At 43.5% G+C, this 15602-nt stretch overlaps 1 protein-coding gene across 3 annotated transcripts in view; it reads left to right on the top strand.

Annotated features, from left to right (window-relative positions):
- LOC118793131 (protocadherin Fat 1-like) overlaps nt 1–14958 on the top strand; it is a 54839-nt gene extending 39881 nt beyond the window's left edge. For 2 of the 3 annotated variants that reach the window (XM_036551149.1, XM_036551150.1), the window contains 16 exons: nt 715–948; nt 3648–4037; nt 4414–4628; nt 5083–5220; nt 5390–5533; nt 5719–5916; nt 6727–7528; nt 7657–7788; nt 8168–8325; nt 8618–9080; nt 9189–9342; nt 9728–9838; nt 10143–10774; nt 11308–11427; nt 13372–13407; nt 14023–14958. In XM_036551149.1, the coding sequence (XP_036407042.1) occupies nt 715–948; nt 3648–4037; nt 4414–4628; nt 5083–5220; nt 5390–5533; nt 5719–5916; nt 6727–7528; nt 7657–7788; nt 8168–8325; nt 8618–9080; nt 9189–9342; nt 9728–9838; nt 10143–10774; nt 11308–11427; nt 13372–13407; nt 14023–14633 (4538 nt within the window). In that variant the 3' untranslated portion in view covers nt 14634–14958. Of the gene's footprint in view, nt 1–714; nt 949–3647; nt 4038–4413; nt 4629–5082; nt 5221–5389; nt 5534–5718; nt 5917–6726; nt 7529–7656; nt 7789–8167; nt 8326–8617; nt 9081–9188; nt 9343–9727; nt 9839–10142; nt 10775–11307; nt 11428–11777; nt 11837–13371; nt 13408–14022 lie in introns of all 3 variants that reach the window. The other variant, XM_036551151.1, reaches the window with a different exon arrangement.
- The last annotated feature ends 644 nt before the right edge of the window (nt 14959–15602 follow it).

Consider the following 15602-nt stretch of genomic DNA (forward strand, 5'->3'; position numbering starts at 1 on the left):
AACATTTTTTTCCTACCTTCATTCATAATACTGTGCACTTGTTTAGATTTTTTGCAAGAAAATATTGTATATTTGTACAGTATATACATTGTTTTCTGTTATGTTTTTTTTTTGTTCCTATTTATTCAGTGGTGAATAAATGTGGCAGACACTGTATGTTGCATTGACCAAGTAATATCACTCATGCATCTCAGTACTACAGGTACAGTATGTTGAGGTGCTGTAGAGAGATGCTGATAAAGTGTCTCCTTGTTATGAAATGAAATTACAGGATAGTTCATAGTAATTACACCATGTCATGTCACTAGGGAAAATAACAGCAAGATATTTGAAGTATAGTGACCCAAATATCCACTGAATTATGCATTTTAAAAAAAGAAAGTAAAAGTTACATTTGTAACAAAATTGACTATGTGTTAAATTGTTGTAGTCGTTCTGTTTTCAATTTGGTTGAATGTACTAAGGTTCTTTAGGAGAACGGGCCATAAATGTAGGCTATTTGTCATTTCAGTGACTGGGTACCTTTTAGCGTTGGAAGGAAAGATTGTTATATTTTATTTAAATTGAGTATATAGCCCATATACATCTCTTCTTGGTGGTTTAGCTTTGATAGTAGAATTCAAATTAGCCAAGGGTATCTTTTTTATGAAAATAGGAACACAGGCATCTGGCTGGAAGGTCAGCCTGCGGTTTGAGCTTGTGCTTCTTTTGAAGGTGAGCTGAGAACACTCCTACCTTTGGACCGGGAAGAGAGGGATATGTACAACCTGAAGGTGCGAGCGTTGGACGGGGGCGGTCACAACTGCGAAGCTGACGTTCAGATAGCCATAGAGGATGTCAACGACAATGCGCCTCAGTTCATGTCCGATACCTTCCCCATCACCGTATTCGAAAACACAGCGATTGGCACGTTTGTCGCTCGACTACAGGCCACTGACCTTGATTTGGGTAAGTGGACCAATGTACAATATGTGGAGCTTCTGACTATGGGAGACAAGTCAACATTGTCAAAATAGTAAGAGAGAATGGGACAAAAATGAACTGTGTGTGCACAGCAATCAGAACACATATAAACGTATATAAATCAATCCAAAGACAACATAAGTTTGGGTAGTGCTATGGCAAACAGTGAATTTTCTGTGTTCATAGTTGTTTATTAGTTAACTTTCTGGCCTAAATGAGAAAAATTCTACATATGGTGTACCAACACTGTCATCATGTTAGTCTTGTAGAATATGCTCTTGTGAAGAATATGTTTTGTTAATGCTATAAAACTGGCTGTAAAATTTTGAAGTACAAAAACATAGTATTCCACAATTTTATATGTTTTTGCCCAAAGCGACAAAAAATGGAACAGTTTGTACAAACCTTTTTCCACCAAATCCTCCTATATGTGGGCTGAGTACAGAATGTGACAAGAATCTGCAAGTGACATGTAATCTTGATGACAATCTGCCTCACAGCATTTGTCTTGAATATCATTTCCTAAAAATAATTCACAATTGTAATCTCTTTTTATTTGAGAAACAGGGCTGATATAAGACTGTAAAACCCAATTTCACCCCAAATCCAATTAAGTGACAGCAGCAGCTAAAAACAACAGAATGTACAGAAAAACAAAAGGATTGAAATTCATTACACGCTTCAGGATTGTACACAACCAATGAAAAGAATTTCATAGAGCTCCAAACAAGCAGAAAACTTTTCAGGTGTATCCTTCTCCCTCACTCTCACAGGCCTTAAAACACTGTGAGTCTTCACTTTGGTCTTTTTAGTTTGTGGTATAGTTGTAAATATACTGTTTGGAAATGGTATTTTGTAGATGCTTTTTTTATATTATAAAAAAGAGTGAGGACATCTAAGTCTGTATCTGAACAGTCAGATTGTGGTTAAGGCATTCAGATATGGGAGGAATTTGTATTGAAATAGTGTATATTGTCACTTGTTATGTTGAAATTGAGAGGGCTTTGTAAGCTAAAAGGGGGGAAACAAAGTTCAATTTGGTAATGGTCTATAAATTAACTTTACTTTTAGTATTTTGAATGATCAGTAAGTATACTACTTTAAATGAGGATTACTCCTTTAGAGCTGAGTTCATTTTACGTGATTGCATCTAATACTCAAGTAAAGTAACATTGTGCGCTTCGCTTGAAATAATTTTAGTTATTATGAATGGCATTACACTCAGTAGCTCAGTGGTTAAGACATTCACAAGCTGAGCTCTGTGGCCCGGGTCACTCCCAGTTGTGTCGTCGGCCGACTTTGACTGGAAGATGACAGTAGCAGAACAAATTGGCTTCATTCCACTGAGGATAGGGTTGGGTAGATCAGTCAGGGGTTTGTCCATCTTACGGCATACCATTGACTCCTGCTGGCCAATCAGGCTCCCTCAGTGTGTCTGTATAAAGTTCCCTGTACTAAATGTCTTCCTTTGACTCATATCTGTGCATGCTTAGCATGGAGACTGCGGTTTGACATAAAAACCTAAGTCATATATGAGAGAAAGTTCAATTTAATTGCAGGTGTGAATTATTCGGCAGCTGTTATCTTATCGACAGCATACAGAGATTCTAAAAAATACAGAGATAAATTCTAATAAATATTGATTGGATGTCTGTATGCAACAGAGCCAAACAGTTACAGTATGTGAAATGCTTGCTGTTCAGCAAAATATGGACCTTCATTATATTGTCTCTACTGTCTGTTATTTTCATCGGCTAAATTAACCTTTCTACATATGATATATATTATTTTCATACTTTCAAAACAACTGGAGAAACATCTCCCATTGCACTTCACTGGGCTGCTTCCACGCTGAACAATTTCATTCCTCATGTCAGGCTCTCAAATGCTGTCTCTGGAATCTATAAGCCCTTCTTCTGAAATGTCAGCATTTATAATGCATTAAAAAGGCTTATAGCTGTACTCTTTATGAGTGTGCTCAACTGGATGCTTGCTTGATTGCTTGCTGTTGCTCTCTTTTGTGTGATATTTTATATTTACTCACACCATCATTGAGTAAGCCATTGCACATTGCCTGGTGGTTATCTGTGGTCCCTGGTAAGCAAGACATAAAAGACCTCCTCAGAATCTGTGTCAAGAGGAAGTTTCACATTCCATTCTCTTTCTTGCCATTATCTGTTTGCCATCACTAAGAATATCTTCCTGATCATAAACACCATTGTATGCACTAATCACAGACATCCTACTAATCGAGGCTGAACGGATGTCTTGATAATTGGAGCCAAACACATTCTCCCTGAACATGTACATCAATTAGGTAGCTGCTAAGAATTAAAGTCAACAGGGTTTGTTTATGAATGTTTACTGATGGCAATAAAGATTGCTAAATGATTTGGCTCGCTTCCCATAGCAGTCATTAAGCAATTTGAACGGAGTAATTTGGTCAGATAAAATCAATCTGGACAACAGGCTTGCAATAAAAATGTTATCCCTTCTGGATGATATATATAATAGGAGCATAGAGGGGAAATGTTACTTTATAAGTGTGAATTTAATCACAAATTATGAATCATTCACCTGGGGAAAACATTAAAATTATTGCAAAGATCTATCTTTTTCTTTTTTGAATTGGTCTGTGCTGAGCTGGTGAGTAATGTGCTTGAATTGTGCGATACCCTTTTCAGGTGAGAACAGCAATATCTTGTATTCGTTTGTGGATTCTGCGGATGGATACTTCTCCATTGATGAGCAATCAGGGATCATCAGCTTGGAGAAGACCCTGGACAGGGAGGCGCAGCCGGTGCACACGCTCAGAGCCCGGGCCACAGACCAGGGCGCCCCCAGGAGGCTGTCGACTGTCTGCTCGGTAGTGGTGTCAGTGCTGGACATCAACGACAATCCTCCGGTGTTCGAGCGCAGGGAGTACGTCGCCACGGTTTCGGAGGACGTGGCCGCTGGGACGCCGATCCTCCGCGTCTTCGCCGCCAGCAAGGATGCCGAATCCAATGCCGAAATCTCCTACTCCATCCTCAACGGCAACGAGCGCAGGATATTCAGCCTCGATTCCCACACAGGTGAGCTCATCCATCTGACTGTGACTGCTGATGCTGTTACTTACAGTACACGTTATTACATTACTTTACATGACATTATTGGCATTTAAAGCAGACGCTTTTATCCAGAGCGACTTAAATAGGTTACATACAATCTTAACATGCTATACATGTATACAACTGGATATTTACTGAGGCAATTCTGGATTAAATACCTTGCCCAAAGGTACAGCAGCAGTGCCCCAGTGAGAAATCAAACCTGCAATCTTTCAGTTATAAGCCCTGCTCCTTACCACTATGCCACACTGCTGCCCTGGGGATGAGTGTTTCCAAAAAGTCCATCTTGCAAGGTACTGAGCCGTTTACTGTTTCTGCTGGCCTTTTCTTTTGCCTGCAGGTGACATCTTTGTAATTGAGGGCCTGGATTACGAAACTGCTCAGGAGTACTACCTGACTGTGGAGGCCACAGACGGAGGCACGCTGTCCCTCAGTGACGTGGCAACCGTCAACATCAACGTCACAGATGTCAACGACAACAGCCCCATATTCAGCCAGGACACATACGCCACCGTTGTCAGTGAGGACAGCGACCTCGGAAGGACCATCCTGACTGTGAGAGCTTAGCACCTCTCTTCAAGACTGTGCCATAACTGTCAGCTGTATTCCTTGTATCAGAATGTTTTACGATGCATGTTTTATGAGGCATGTTTTACGATGTCAATGAAAACAATCAACGGCCAATCACGGTCGATGAAACTTCACGATTAATGATGATGAGGTGTTGATTTAAATTGATTGTTTCTTGTTGAAGAGCATGTTTCGCCAGGATTAACTAAACATCAACAATGCACCGCTAATCAAGCCGTGGCATAAATTACGTGTCTGAAAATTAGATTTTAATATCTTTCACCGTAACAGTTCTGAACCTGTTACGTCCTGATTTCCCCAAGGAGCGCAGAGGCAATATTTATTGGGCCCAGAACATCTGCGTCCGCCATTAAGACACAGATGATTAAAACAGGTGCCTGCTGTGTGAATCATAAAATGCCCCTTGTCATTTCATAAGGTCATGGCAGAAGATGCAGACGGGCCTTCCAACAACCACATCCATTACTCCATCATCAAGGGAAACCAAGATAGCCCTTTTACCATTGATTCGGTCAAAGGGGAGTTGAAAGTTGCTCGCCAATTAGATAGAGAGAAGGTAAGACAACTTTTTTTAAGGTAATAAATAACCCTGTTTTTAATTTGGAGTTAGCTTAACTGCATTGTGGATACCAGCCCGAGGAACAAGAGTGCTGTGTCTAATTGCTTGTGGAAGTTGATGAGAAGTTTAAAATAGTCCTTCTTTATCCCCCCTCTGTTTGAATTAGATATCAGGATACACGCTGACTATCCTGGCCTCCGACAATGGAAATCCTCCTAAATCCAGCAGTGCTACAGTCAACATTGACGTGTCTGATGTGAACGATAATCCCCCTGTCTTCTCCCAGGCCAACTACACCCTTGTCATCCAGGTAAAATAGCAGCACATGTCTGCCTCAGAGGAGGGGGAAATTCAGTCCCACACACAGTACAACCCTGCAGCTAATGAATTCCTAATAGAGGATTGCTTTCATAACTGCTGAATGGTAAATGAAAGTTGAGCTTGAAAGACTTCATGGACAGTTTTTGTGACTTTGTTCCCTTCTTTCTGTTTCAGGAGAACCGTCCGGCAGGGACGAGCGTGCTCCAGCTCGGTGTGACTGACAGGGACGCCTCCCATAATGGCCCCCCTTTCTCCTTCAGCATCATCGGGGGCAACGAGGACAACGCCTTCCAGATAAACCAGCAGGGGACGGTCCTCACGTCAGCGCGGCTAGACCACAAAACAAAGGAGCACTACTTACTGCAAGCTCAGGTGTGAGAAGAAGCTGGCAGAACCTGAGAGAACAATGAGAGAATAATGGTTTTACTTAATGTTTCAGATGTTCACAGTGATTCCTCTAACATTGTGTGTAATGAAAGCGATGATTTGGGTGGGTTATTAGCATGTGGGCTTTCTGTGCTGCAAACATTTTAATAATGTTTGTACTATTTAAGCGGTTAACCAATTATTATTGTTGAGGATACTGTTGAATGATCAAAAGTATATAATAATGCTCATACAGTCATAAACGTATGTGTATATAAAATACAGATTCATATATTGCAGGTCATGCAAAGTGCACTGTATTAATGTCTCCAATGCTTACACAGTGTTTAGATTGTACAAATGTTTACATGAATGCACAATAGTGTAACTATTTTTAAAAAAAGATCTGGTAAATGAACTGATAGGATATATAAAATCTAAATTTGTTCAACATTCGACATTACTCTTCCATCCTCCAATTCTTTGGTGTATGTGAACATTCCATTTGTATCAAAACGTGGTCACCTATGCATCAGTAGCCATTTATTCTGAGTACGTTTCATTCAGTAGTTAGACTTTTCCCCCACAATAGAAACATATCAGTTTTCTGCACTATACAGATTACTGCGCTCAAATGAAATATTGATCAGAAGTCAACACTCGGTACTGTTCTGTACACATTTGTTTGCTTCTTCTTTTTCCAGCTGAAGGGAAAAAGCAGTGTATTATAGAGAGTATTATAGCCTGGTGTGTATTTTTTAACAGAAATCATTACTTGAATTTGTATTCATCTGGGTGCCATTGCTGTGTTCTCAGGTGGCTGATAATGGGAAACCTCAGCTGCTTTCATCCACATTCATCAGCATCAGAGTTATCGAGGAGAGCGTTTACCCTCCAGCTGTCCTTCCCCTGGATGTTTTCGTTACCACCCAAGGAGAGGAGTACTCCGGTGGGGTCCTGGGGAAGGTCCACGCCACTGACCAGGACGTCTACGATACGCTGTCGTACAGCCTGGCACCGAAGTCGCGCGGCCCTTTCTCCGTGGTCAGCACCGATGGCAAGCTCGTCGCGCGGAGGGGGCTGGACGTTGGCCACTACCCCCTCAACGTCACCGTCACCGACGGCCGCTTCACCGCGACGGCCGGCGTCAACGTGCACATCCGGCAGCTCTCCCGGCGGGCACTGAACAGCTCCGTCGCCGTGCGCCTCGCAGGCATCTCCCCCGAGGAGTTCGTCGGGGACCACTGGCGGAATTTTGTGAGGGCGCTGCGCAGCGTTGCCGGTGTCCGGAGGTCCGACGTCCAGGTGGTGAGCCTGCAGCCCGCGGACCCGCCCGGCAGCCTGGACGTACTGCTCGCCCTGGAGAGGCCCGGTGGGCCCTACCAGTCCCGGGAGGGCCTCTTCGGCAAGCTCAACTCCTCTGCGGCCGTCATCGAGGAGATGACCGGGGTGCATATCATCAAGGTCATCGACAAGCTGTGCGCCGGCCTGGACTGTCCCCGCAGGTTCTGCGATGAGGTCATCATCCTGGACAAGAGCGCCATGTCCACCCACAGCGCGGCCAGGCTGAGCTTCGTCACCCCTCGTCACCACAGATCTGCAGTTTGTCTATGCAAAGGTACGCTCGAAGCGGGAAGCACTCGTGTGATGTGATTTTAGTGTACTTTTATATATTTACCCCTGCGTGTGTTTTGTCCCTTTTCAGTCACGCTATTTAAATGTCCTGTGTGCCCTTTTTTATTTAAGGTAGAAAATGTCCCATGTTGAACACACTCTGTGAGGGTGACCCTTGCCCTGAGGGCAGCGTATGTGTGGCTGACCAGAGTGAAGCCAAATACAGCTGTGTGTGCCCTGATGCTAAACCAGGAAAGTGCTCAGGTAACACCTTGTTTCTTCACAAATGGCCATGCATAGAATGGAGTCTGTGTTACGAATCTAGGGCAGGAGATAAAAGAATGCCTCCGCAATGCAGGATTGTTCTGCAATTTGTCAGAAAAGTCAGAAATGATCAAGTGTAAAATCTCAGGCAGCCAAGCTCCTCTATGCACGGTAGCTTTCATGTGGTGCGCTGTTTGCCTATTATCTGCAAAGGTTATGTACTCTCATTCCAGAGACCTTCAGCTAAGCTGTTAGTGGGCAGTGATTTCACATCACTTCGGATTTCTGTGGCGGCTGTGCCTGCAGACTAAAGCAGACAGCCCCTGTCTCCTCTCCCCTGCTTAACCTCTTTGACGAATCTGTCATGCGCTTGCTTCAGGGGGGCCTTCGCTGACATTCAGTGGGAACGGCTATGTCAAGTACCGGCTGACAGAGAACGAGAACAAAGAGGAGATGAAACTCTCCCTCAAGTTGAGAACATTCTCCAGCCACGCCACCGTAATGTATGCCAAAGGGACAGACTACAGCATTCTCGAGGTTTGTGTCTTTCTGTTTATGCAGCTGACATTGCTGTCATATTTATGAGCACAAAACTGTTCTAGATTAGTCTTACAACATTTTTTTTTATTCATAAGACTCTGTACACAGAGTGTCTCAGAGCAAGCACAGACCGATGTAATTTTAGACTTGGACAAGAATCAGTAAAGCAGTCCTTCTCACAGGGATCCTCTGCTATTCAAACATTTATGTGAGCAAAGAAAATGTCTCTGAATGCCTGGCAGCTTCAGAAATGTCTGACTGCATGCCTTTAACACCTCCTACCCTTTAGATCCAGAACGGCAGACTGCAGTACAAGTTCGACTGTGGCAGTGGGCCAGGTATCGTGTCTGTGCACAGCATCCAGTTGAATGACGGAGAGTGGCACACAGTATCTCTAGAGGTAGAGGGGAACTATGCCAAGCTGGTCCTGGACAAGGACCATACCGCCGCAGGCACCGCTCCGGGTACCCTCCGCACCCTAAATCTGGACAACAACATCTTCTTTGGGGGCCACGTCCGGCCGCATGGCCAAAGGCGCGGTCGGAGCCCTCCCGTCAGCAACGGCTTTCAGGGCTGCCTGGAGGCCATCGTCCTGAACGGGAAGGAGCTGCCCATCAACAGCAAGGGACACACCTATGCCATGATGGAGGATATGGTGGACGTCTTCCCCGGCTGCACCATGACCCCGCCTCAGGGCTGCTCCAGCAACCCCTGCTCCAATGGAGGGAGATGCTCCTCGCTGCCCAATGGAGGTATCATACTCTCCACCCAGCTCGGATGCATCCCAAGGCACACGTTATGATTCTGAGCTGCTCTTTGAAACTATATACTGCTCTGAGAAATATTCAATGTTTTTGCAGGTTATTTCTGTAAATGCGGTGCCTTGTTCATGGGAATTCGCTGTGAAATTGGCATTAGCCCCTGTGCCTCCAACCCATGTCTGTATGGAGGAACCTGCATTGCACACAATGGAGACTTTTACTGCCAGTGCAGAGGACAGTATTCTGGACGAAGGTTTGTAGAGTCTTGGCTGTTATTCTGTTGTACATTTCAGAGCACCAGTGCAAAAACATGTTGGACGATCATAAAATGTGTCTGTTGAGCTATAGACAGACTAAGAGGATTTAGATCCATCCGTACAAGATCTTCACTGTGGAGGCCGCCGCTGATGATGTCATCGTAGAGCCAAATTATTTAGTTAGATGTCGCAACACACTGCAGTGACTTGGAAAGCAGCATAAAAGTTACAGTTGGTAAAACTAGTCTATTCTGTTTGTGTCCAAAATGTTTAATCAATCGCTGGAGAATGAATATTGATTTTACTGAAGGCTCTTGCCTTTAGAAAGTAATAGCTGCAGTGATTACAGTCTTCATATATATTCATGGTATTTACCTGCAGGTGTCAGCTTGGGCCCTATTGTAAAGACAACCCTTGTAAAAACAGTGGAAAGTGTATCGACAGTCTGGATGGACCCGTCTGTGAGTGTGAGCAAGGGTTCCAAGGAGAAAGGTACGTGTTAATCTGATGTGCAAGAGGAATTACAATGGATTGCAATAGTGGGTGGCAGTCTAGCAAACTGGTAAGGAGAAGGACTCATAACCAGAAGGTTGCTGGTTTGATTCCTGCTGGGGCACTGCTGCTGTACCCTTGGGCAAGGTACTTAACAGAATGGCCTCAGTAAATATCCAGCTGTATAAATAACATATAAAAAATTGTAACCTGTGTAAGTCATTCTGGGTAAGTGTATCTACTAAATGCCAGTAATGTAAAGTACTAATGTTCTTCTGACTTGCCACTGCCTACCTTGCCTCAGGTGCCTCAGTGATATTGATGAGTGCGTGAAGAACCCCTGCGCCAATGGTGGTCATTGTGAGAACACGTACGGCTCGTACAGCTGTAATTGTTCCCAGGGTTTCAGCGGGAGGTTCTGTGAACTGCGGTCACAGGTCAGGAATGAGTTTGTCTCCACCTCCTGGAACATCGGCCTGGAGGAGGTCGTCGGAATAGTGGTGTTCATCATGAGCATCTTCCTCCTGGTCCTGCTCTTCGTCCTCGTCCGCAAGAGCTTCTGTAAGCCCGGCAAGTCTAAGCCGGAGGAGGGCAAGCATGCGCCCGTCAGCTCGTTCCTACAGGGCCCGTACTTCGACGCCAGCCTCACCAAGAACATCTACTCGGACATCCCGCCCCAGATCCCCGTGAGACCCATCTCCTACACCCCCAGCATTCCGAGCGACTCCCGGAACAACTTGGACCGCAGCTCTTTCGAGGGTTCTGGGATCCCGGAGCACCCAGAGTTCAGCACCTTCAATCCCGACTCGCTGCATGGCCACCGGAAGCCCGTGGTGGTGTGCAGCGTGGCTCCTAACCTGCCCCCTCCCCCGCCCTCCAACCCCCCCTCGGACAGCGACTCCATACAGAAGCCCAGCTGGGAATACGACTATGACGGTGTGTTCCTCTCTGATGCATTTCATTATGGATTAATGGATTGCGGCAGGCCGGGAAGAAAGTGTTTCCCTTAATTGGGGTTTCCTAATTTGTCCTCATTAGAATCTCTGCAGTGCTAATCTCCCCAAGGTTTACCGTGTGAGTGGTTTTCTCACTCTGAGGCTGTGAAAGCACAGCATGGTTGTCAGCACCCTTTAAGCAGTTGCTTCACTATGAACAAAAATACAAAAATTATGGATGCAGAACAGCTATAAATTTGCAGAGTTTACCAAGAAGGTTTCAGGTTTGTTGACCTGTTGATATCAGCTTGCTATAATATGGGAGAAGGACTTGTAAGGTGAGTGTATTTGTATTACCGCACTGCTACTCGGCAGAGTTCCTCAGTATGAAATGGAGCATGAAGGAGGTGTGTTGCTGCAGGGCTTGGGGGCTGCTGCTATCTTGTAGTTGCATCAAATAATGTGCTGTACTATGTGGTGATACATGAGACACTCATTTTGAACAGAAGCTTTTGTGTGTGGTTTCTTTCCCAGCTAAAGTTGTGGAATTAGATCCATGCTTAACAAAGAAGCCCACAGAGGACCACACCTGCCGGAGCATCTCTGAAGTCCATTCACTTGGCTCCTTCCATTCAGAACCTTATGACGATAGTGGTACGTATGCAGGAGCAAGCTGTTTGGCACAGATACCGATTATTTTGTAGTGCTAGTGTTACTAAAGCTGTAAAGTATCTGTAAATAAATATTTTAAAGGGGAAGATGCTCCCAGCCTAAAGACAAAATATGAAGCAAGTTGTATCAATTTGTACGAAGCTGTTTCCTCAGATTTTGTATGTTACATACACAGTATTTTTCTCTTTTAATTTTTCTGCTTTTGCTGCCAGAGAACTATATATGCTAACCTTTTTTTCACTGTTTTCCTCTGTTAAACTGTAAAATGGTGTTATTGTGTGAAAGGTGGCTGTGGGTCATTTGTTCTCTTTTCCCCTCTGCTGTGATCTCAGCTCCCATATGGATCAAATCTGTCCACAGAACCAGAGCAGGGTTTAACTAGGGCCAGCTCGTAAGTTTGACTTAAATCGGTAAAGAAGGAAGTGGTTTAAAGAGGCTTTGAGATTCTCCAGTTTTTTTTTTTTTTTAAAAAAAGGCTTTTCCACCCTGTGTCTCCCCTCCACACCTCCCAGTGGGTAAATATGAACTTAACATGCCCCCAGAAGCTCTGTTTTTATGTAGCTGTAGAAAATATGTGCACTGTAATGGGAAAGTGCAAGATTAACCACAAATTATTTTTGTTCTCATAACCTTGTTCTGAATGTTAATTCTAAAAACAAGGTTTGTCTTTTTTCTGCTTTACCTTTTTGCAATTAATTCAAGCTGCATGCGGATGTTTGAAAAACCTCATGGGGCATCACAGGGTACAGATGATGGTCCTGTCCTACATATTTTTTACATTAACTTTCCATATAATTTTGGGATAAGGATCAATAATGCTGTGAAGATTGTGAGATTTTCTTTTCATCTGCTTTCCCTACCTTTATAAATATGTATCGAAACCATCTTGCAAATTAGTATGAATTCATGCTGTATTGATTTTCTGAAAAATAAGGATCATTTTTGGGAAACATGGGGAAACCATGTAACTCCTCCATACCCATTTACCACCCTGGGGGAAAAAAAATCTCATATCTTATCTGAAAACAAATGTTTGGACAAAATTAAGATGTGAATAATAAAGTAGCCAGCTTGATCTGCACTTCAGGGCTGGAAAGGCGTTTTTTATCCTTGAGAATTTCTCTGCCCCTTCCTTCAGCATCCCATCCATCATCCCAGTGCCTTGTAAGTGTATGCTGTCGTGCACAAGACCGGCCCCTCCTGTTGTCTTCAGTTCTGTGTTTGTACCAGTTGTGAAGTCCTTGATCTGTACATGCTGTCCTTTGCTCTCCGGAGTTATTTCCTCCTTTTCCCTCCCAAATGCGTCCACCCATGTAGCAAATACCAAATCACAGGAAGGCATTTATCCAGCCTTCAGTATTTTTTAGTTTTTCCTGATGTATTTACCCTAATGGTAGGTTCTTTTTTGCATCTTCACTGCTTTTTGCAAGCTTTCATAGTGATTCTTGCATACCTTGTTGATTCTGTTGTTGACTCAGTGACAAAAGAAGGTATTCATTGTGCCTAATGTATAACTGTGACCTTCTTTGTGTATTGTTTTCTTTAGTTTTGGGCCATAGAATTCTCAAACACAGAAGACATTTACTTAGTTGGTTACACAGTTCATATAAAGACTTATCTTGGTTTCATATGTCTACACTTATGTTAGTACATTTTACAAAATGTGTAAATGTGTAAATTAGGGATTTTGTTGATGTGGTATGGAGTAATACTCTGTATCTAAATGAAAAGGTCAACCAAAAAGATTGCATATCTGATGTTCTGACTGTCAGTTAAGTACAGCTGAGTAAATGTGTGACTGTGTCATGGCACTGTTTGTTACTTGCTTAGATAGAGGATTGCCTCTTTTTAATCCTCTCCCAGATTTCATAATTTTTGTTCTGAACATGAAATGTTTCTTCTTCTCTTCTGTTCTCTGCCATCAAGAGTCCTTTGTGGCTCATGACTTCAAGAATCCAAGAGGTGACTTATGCATGAGATTCTTTTATTGCCTCATGTTCCATGTTATCATGTCCTATGAGCTAAATCTGGCAAATACAATAACACCTGACACAATCTGAAAATGTGTTTGCTGGTAAAAAAAAAAAAAAAATCCTACGATAACATCCTAATATTGTGTGTATCATAAGATTTCACACAGGCCCTTGATGTTTAATTGCGTTTCACATGGAGATTCGAATGTGTCTTTTCTAAGCAATGCTGAGAAATCACTAATTAGCCATATTCACAGCCAAGTAACCAACTAAAAAACCTCTCCTCTAAGTGGTCTTCAAGCAGCACTCTAAAAATCAGTTTGAAGTTTTCACCTGCCACTGCTAATCAGTTGTGTGTGTGTGTGTGTGTGTGTATGTGTGTGTGTGCTGATTTGCCACTGGGGAGCTTGAATTAATTCAAGTCATTCTGTTGTGATATCGCATGTCATTAATACTGCCAATAACCTGTAAATATTTGTTTTGAAAACGTGTAACCAGAACCAGATAGTTTTGTATTAGCAATGTTTTTTAGTGCTGTCTTGTGCCATAACAAAAAAGGTCATTAATGAGAACAAAATCTAACAGTATTTACTGCTTCAAACAGGTTACCATTGGGACACATCTGATTGGATGCCGAATGTTCATCTTCCTGGAATCCAGGAATTCCCACAGTATGACATTCTGGAGACGCATGCCCCATTGTACAGTGATCCCGATGTCCTGGACACGGACTACTATCCCGGCGGGTTCGACATTGAGAATGACTTCATGCCGCCGTTAGACAATTTTCCGATCCAGGACGAGCTCCCCCCGCTCCCAGAGCACAGCGACCAGTATGACACTTTGCGGCCCCCCAGGGATCTGACCCCACCTGACAGATCGGGGTCCCCCGAACACAGCCAGCAGCAGCTGTACAGCCTCCACAAATACCTGCCACAGCACCAATACCCCACGGACCTACTGCAGCCGCAAGATACGGCCTTGGGTGCCAGAGGCCACAGCAGGCTACAGTGCTTTCCCACCCATCCCCAGGGACAGGTGCGAGACACCGAGGCTCCCAGCGCAGACAGTGTGTCCCTGTCACCGTACACCTCCGCAGCCTCCTATTCTGACACGTCAGACGCCGTGGTGAGCAATTACGAGAGTGGGGACAAGGGCCACTTAGCTCGCGTCACTGTGCCCGCGCTGGACCCCTCACAGCACACTGAAGTCTGACACTGTATCCAAACTTTCAAGTGCCTCCACTGTACCAGCACAAGTTCGTAAGCCTGCGCATACGCCACAACAACTTTCATGTAGCAAACAAAGCTGGTCGAGCCTGTTTTATTACTGTGGTGAGATCACTCGCTTTCAGCAACCACGTGACAGCACTGGATCCTGTAGCCTGTCCTCCTGCTACACTGTAAACCGACTACAACTGGCTGTGTAACTGGCTTTAGGCAACTCCAACCCACAGACCCAGCAGAAACAAGGAAGAGATGTACAACTAACAAAGAGACTGCAGATATGATGTCTGTGTAATTATACATGTATAGTTCCACCAGTGCACACTAATTTTTGAAGGAAAATCCTGTCATTACATGTAAATGTCATGTACAGTAATGATTTCAAAGTTTGGTTTTGTAGATATTTTATTTAAATAAAAAAGTTAAGTGGTGTGACATTTCAGCCTTTCTGCATTTATCTCGGAATCTGAAAACAAGAATTTGTCAAATGCAATATGTATAAGTGCCAGTAACATTTTGGTCTTAAACAAGTGACTGCATATTAATGTATTTTATTTGTGTGCAGATTTCAACTGTAAGCCTTTTATTTTTATACCACAAACATGGGACCCATTATAGTATGACAGCTTTCTTGGACACATGATTTTTTCCTTGTGTCTGTATGTGTAATGGAGTGCTTTTACTATGGTTTCTGCTGGATACTGCCATTAGCTCACTCATTCCTACAGACAATAAATTATTCATAAACCTGCTTATTTTCCCAATTTGTCTTTAAAAAAGCACAGTAAAGTTAGAAATCCAAATTTAAAATCCAGTATTTGGCCTGATATAATCAGTTTTCTGTATACTAATATGGAGCCGATTTGTCAGATTTGGAATTTCAGTGTCAGTTTGAATTTTGGTTAGTACACGATCGGATGCCACCATTCAGAGCTGACTCAAAAAGTAGGATTCCTGA

The sequence above is a fragment of the Megalops cyprinoides genome, chromosome 18 (assembly GCF_013368585.1).
Source record: "Megalops cyprinoides isolate fMegCyp1 chromosome 18, fMegCyp1.pri, whole genome shotgun sequence".
In the NCBI taxonomy this organism is placed as follows: domain Eukaryota; kingdom Metazoa; phylum Chordata; class Actinopteri; order Elopiformes; family Megalopidae; genus Megalops; species Megalops cyprinoides.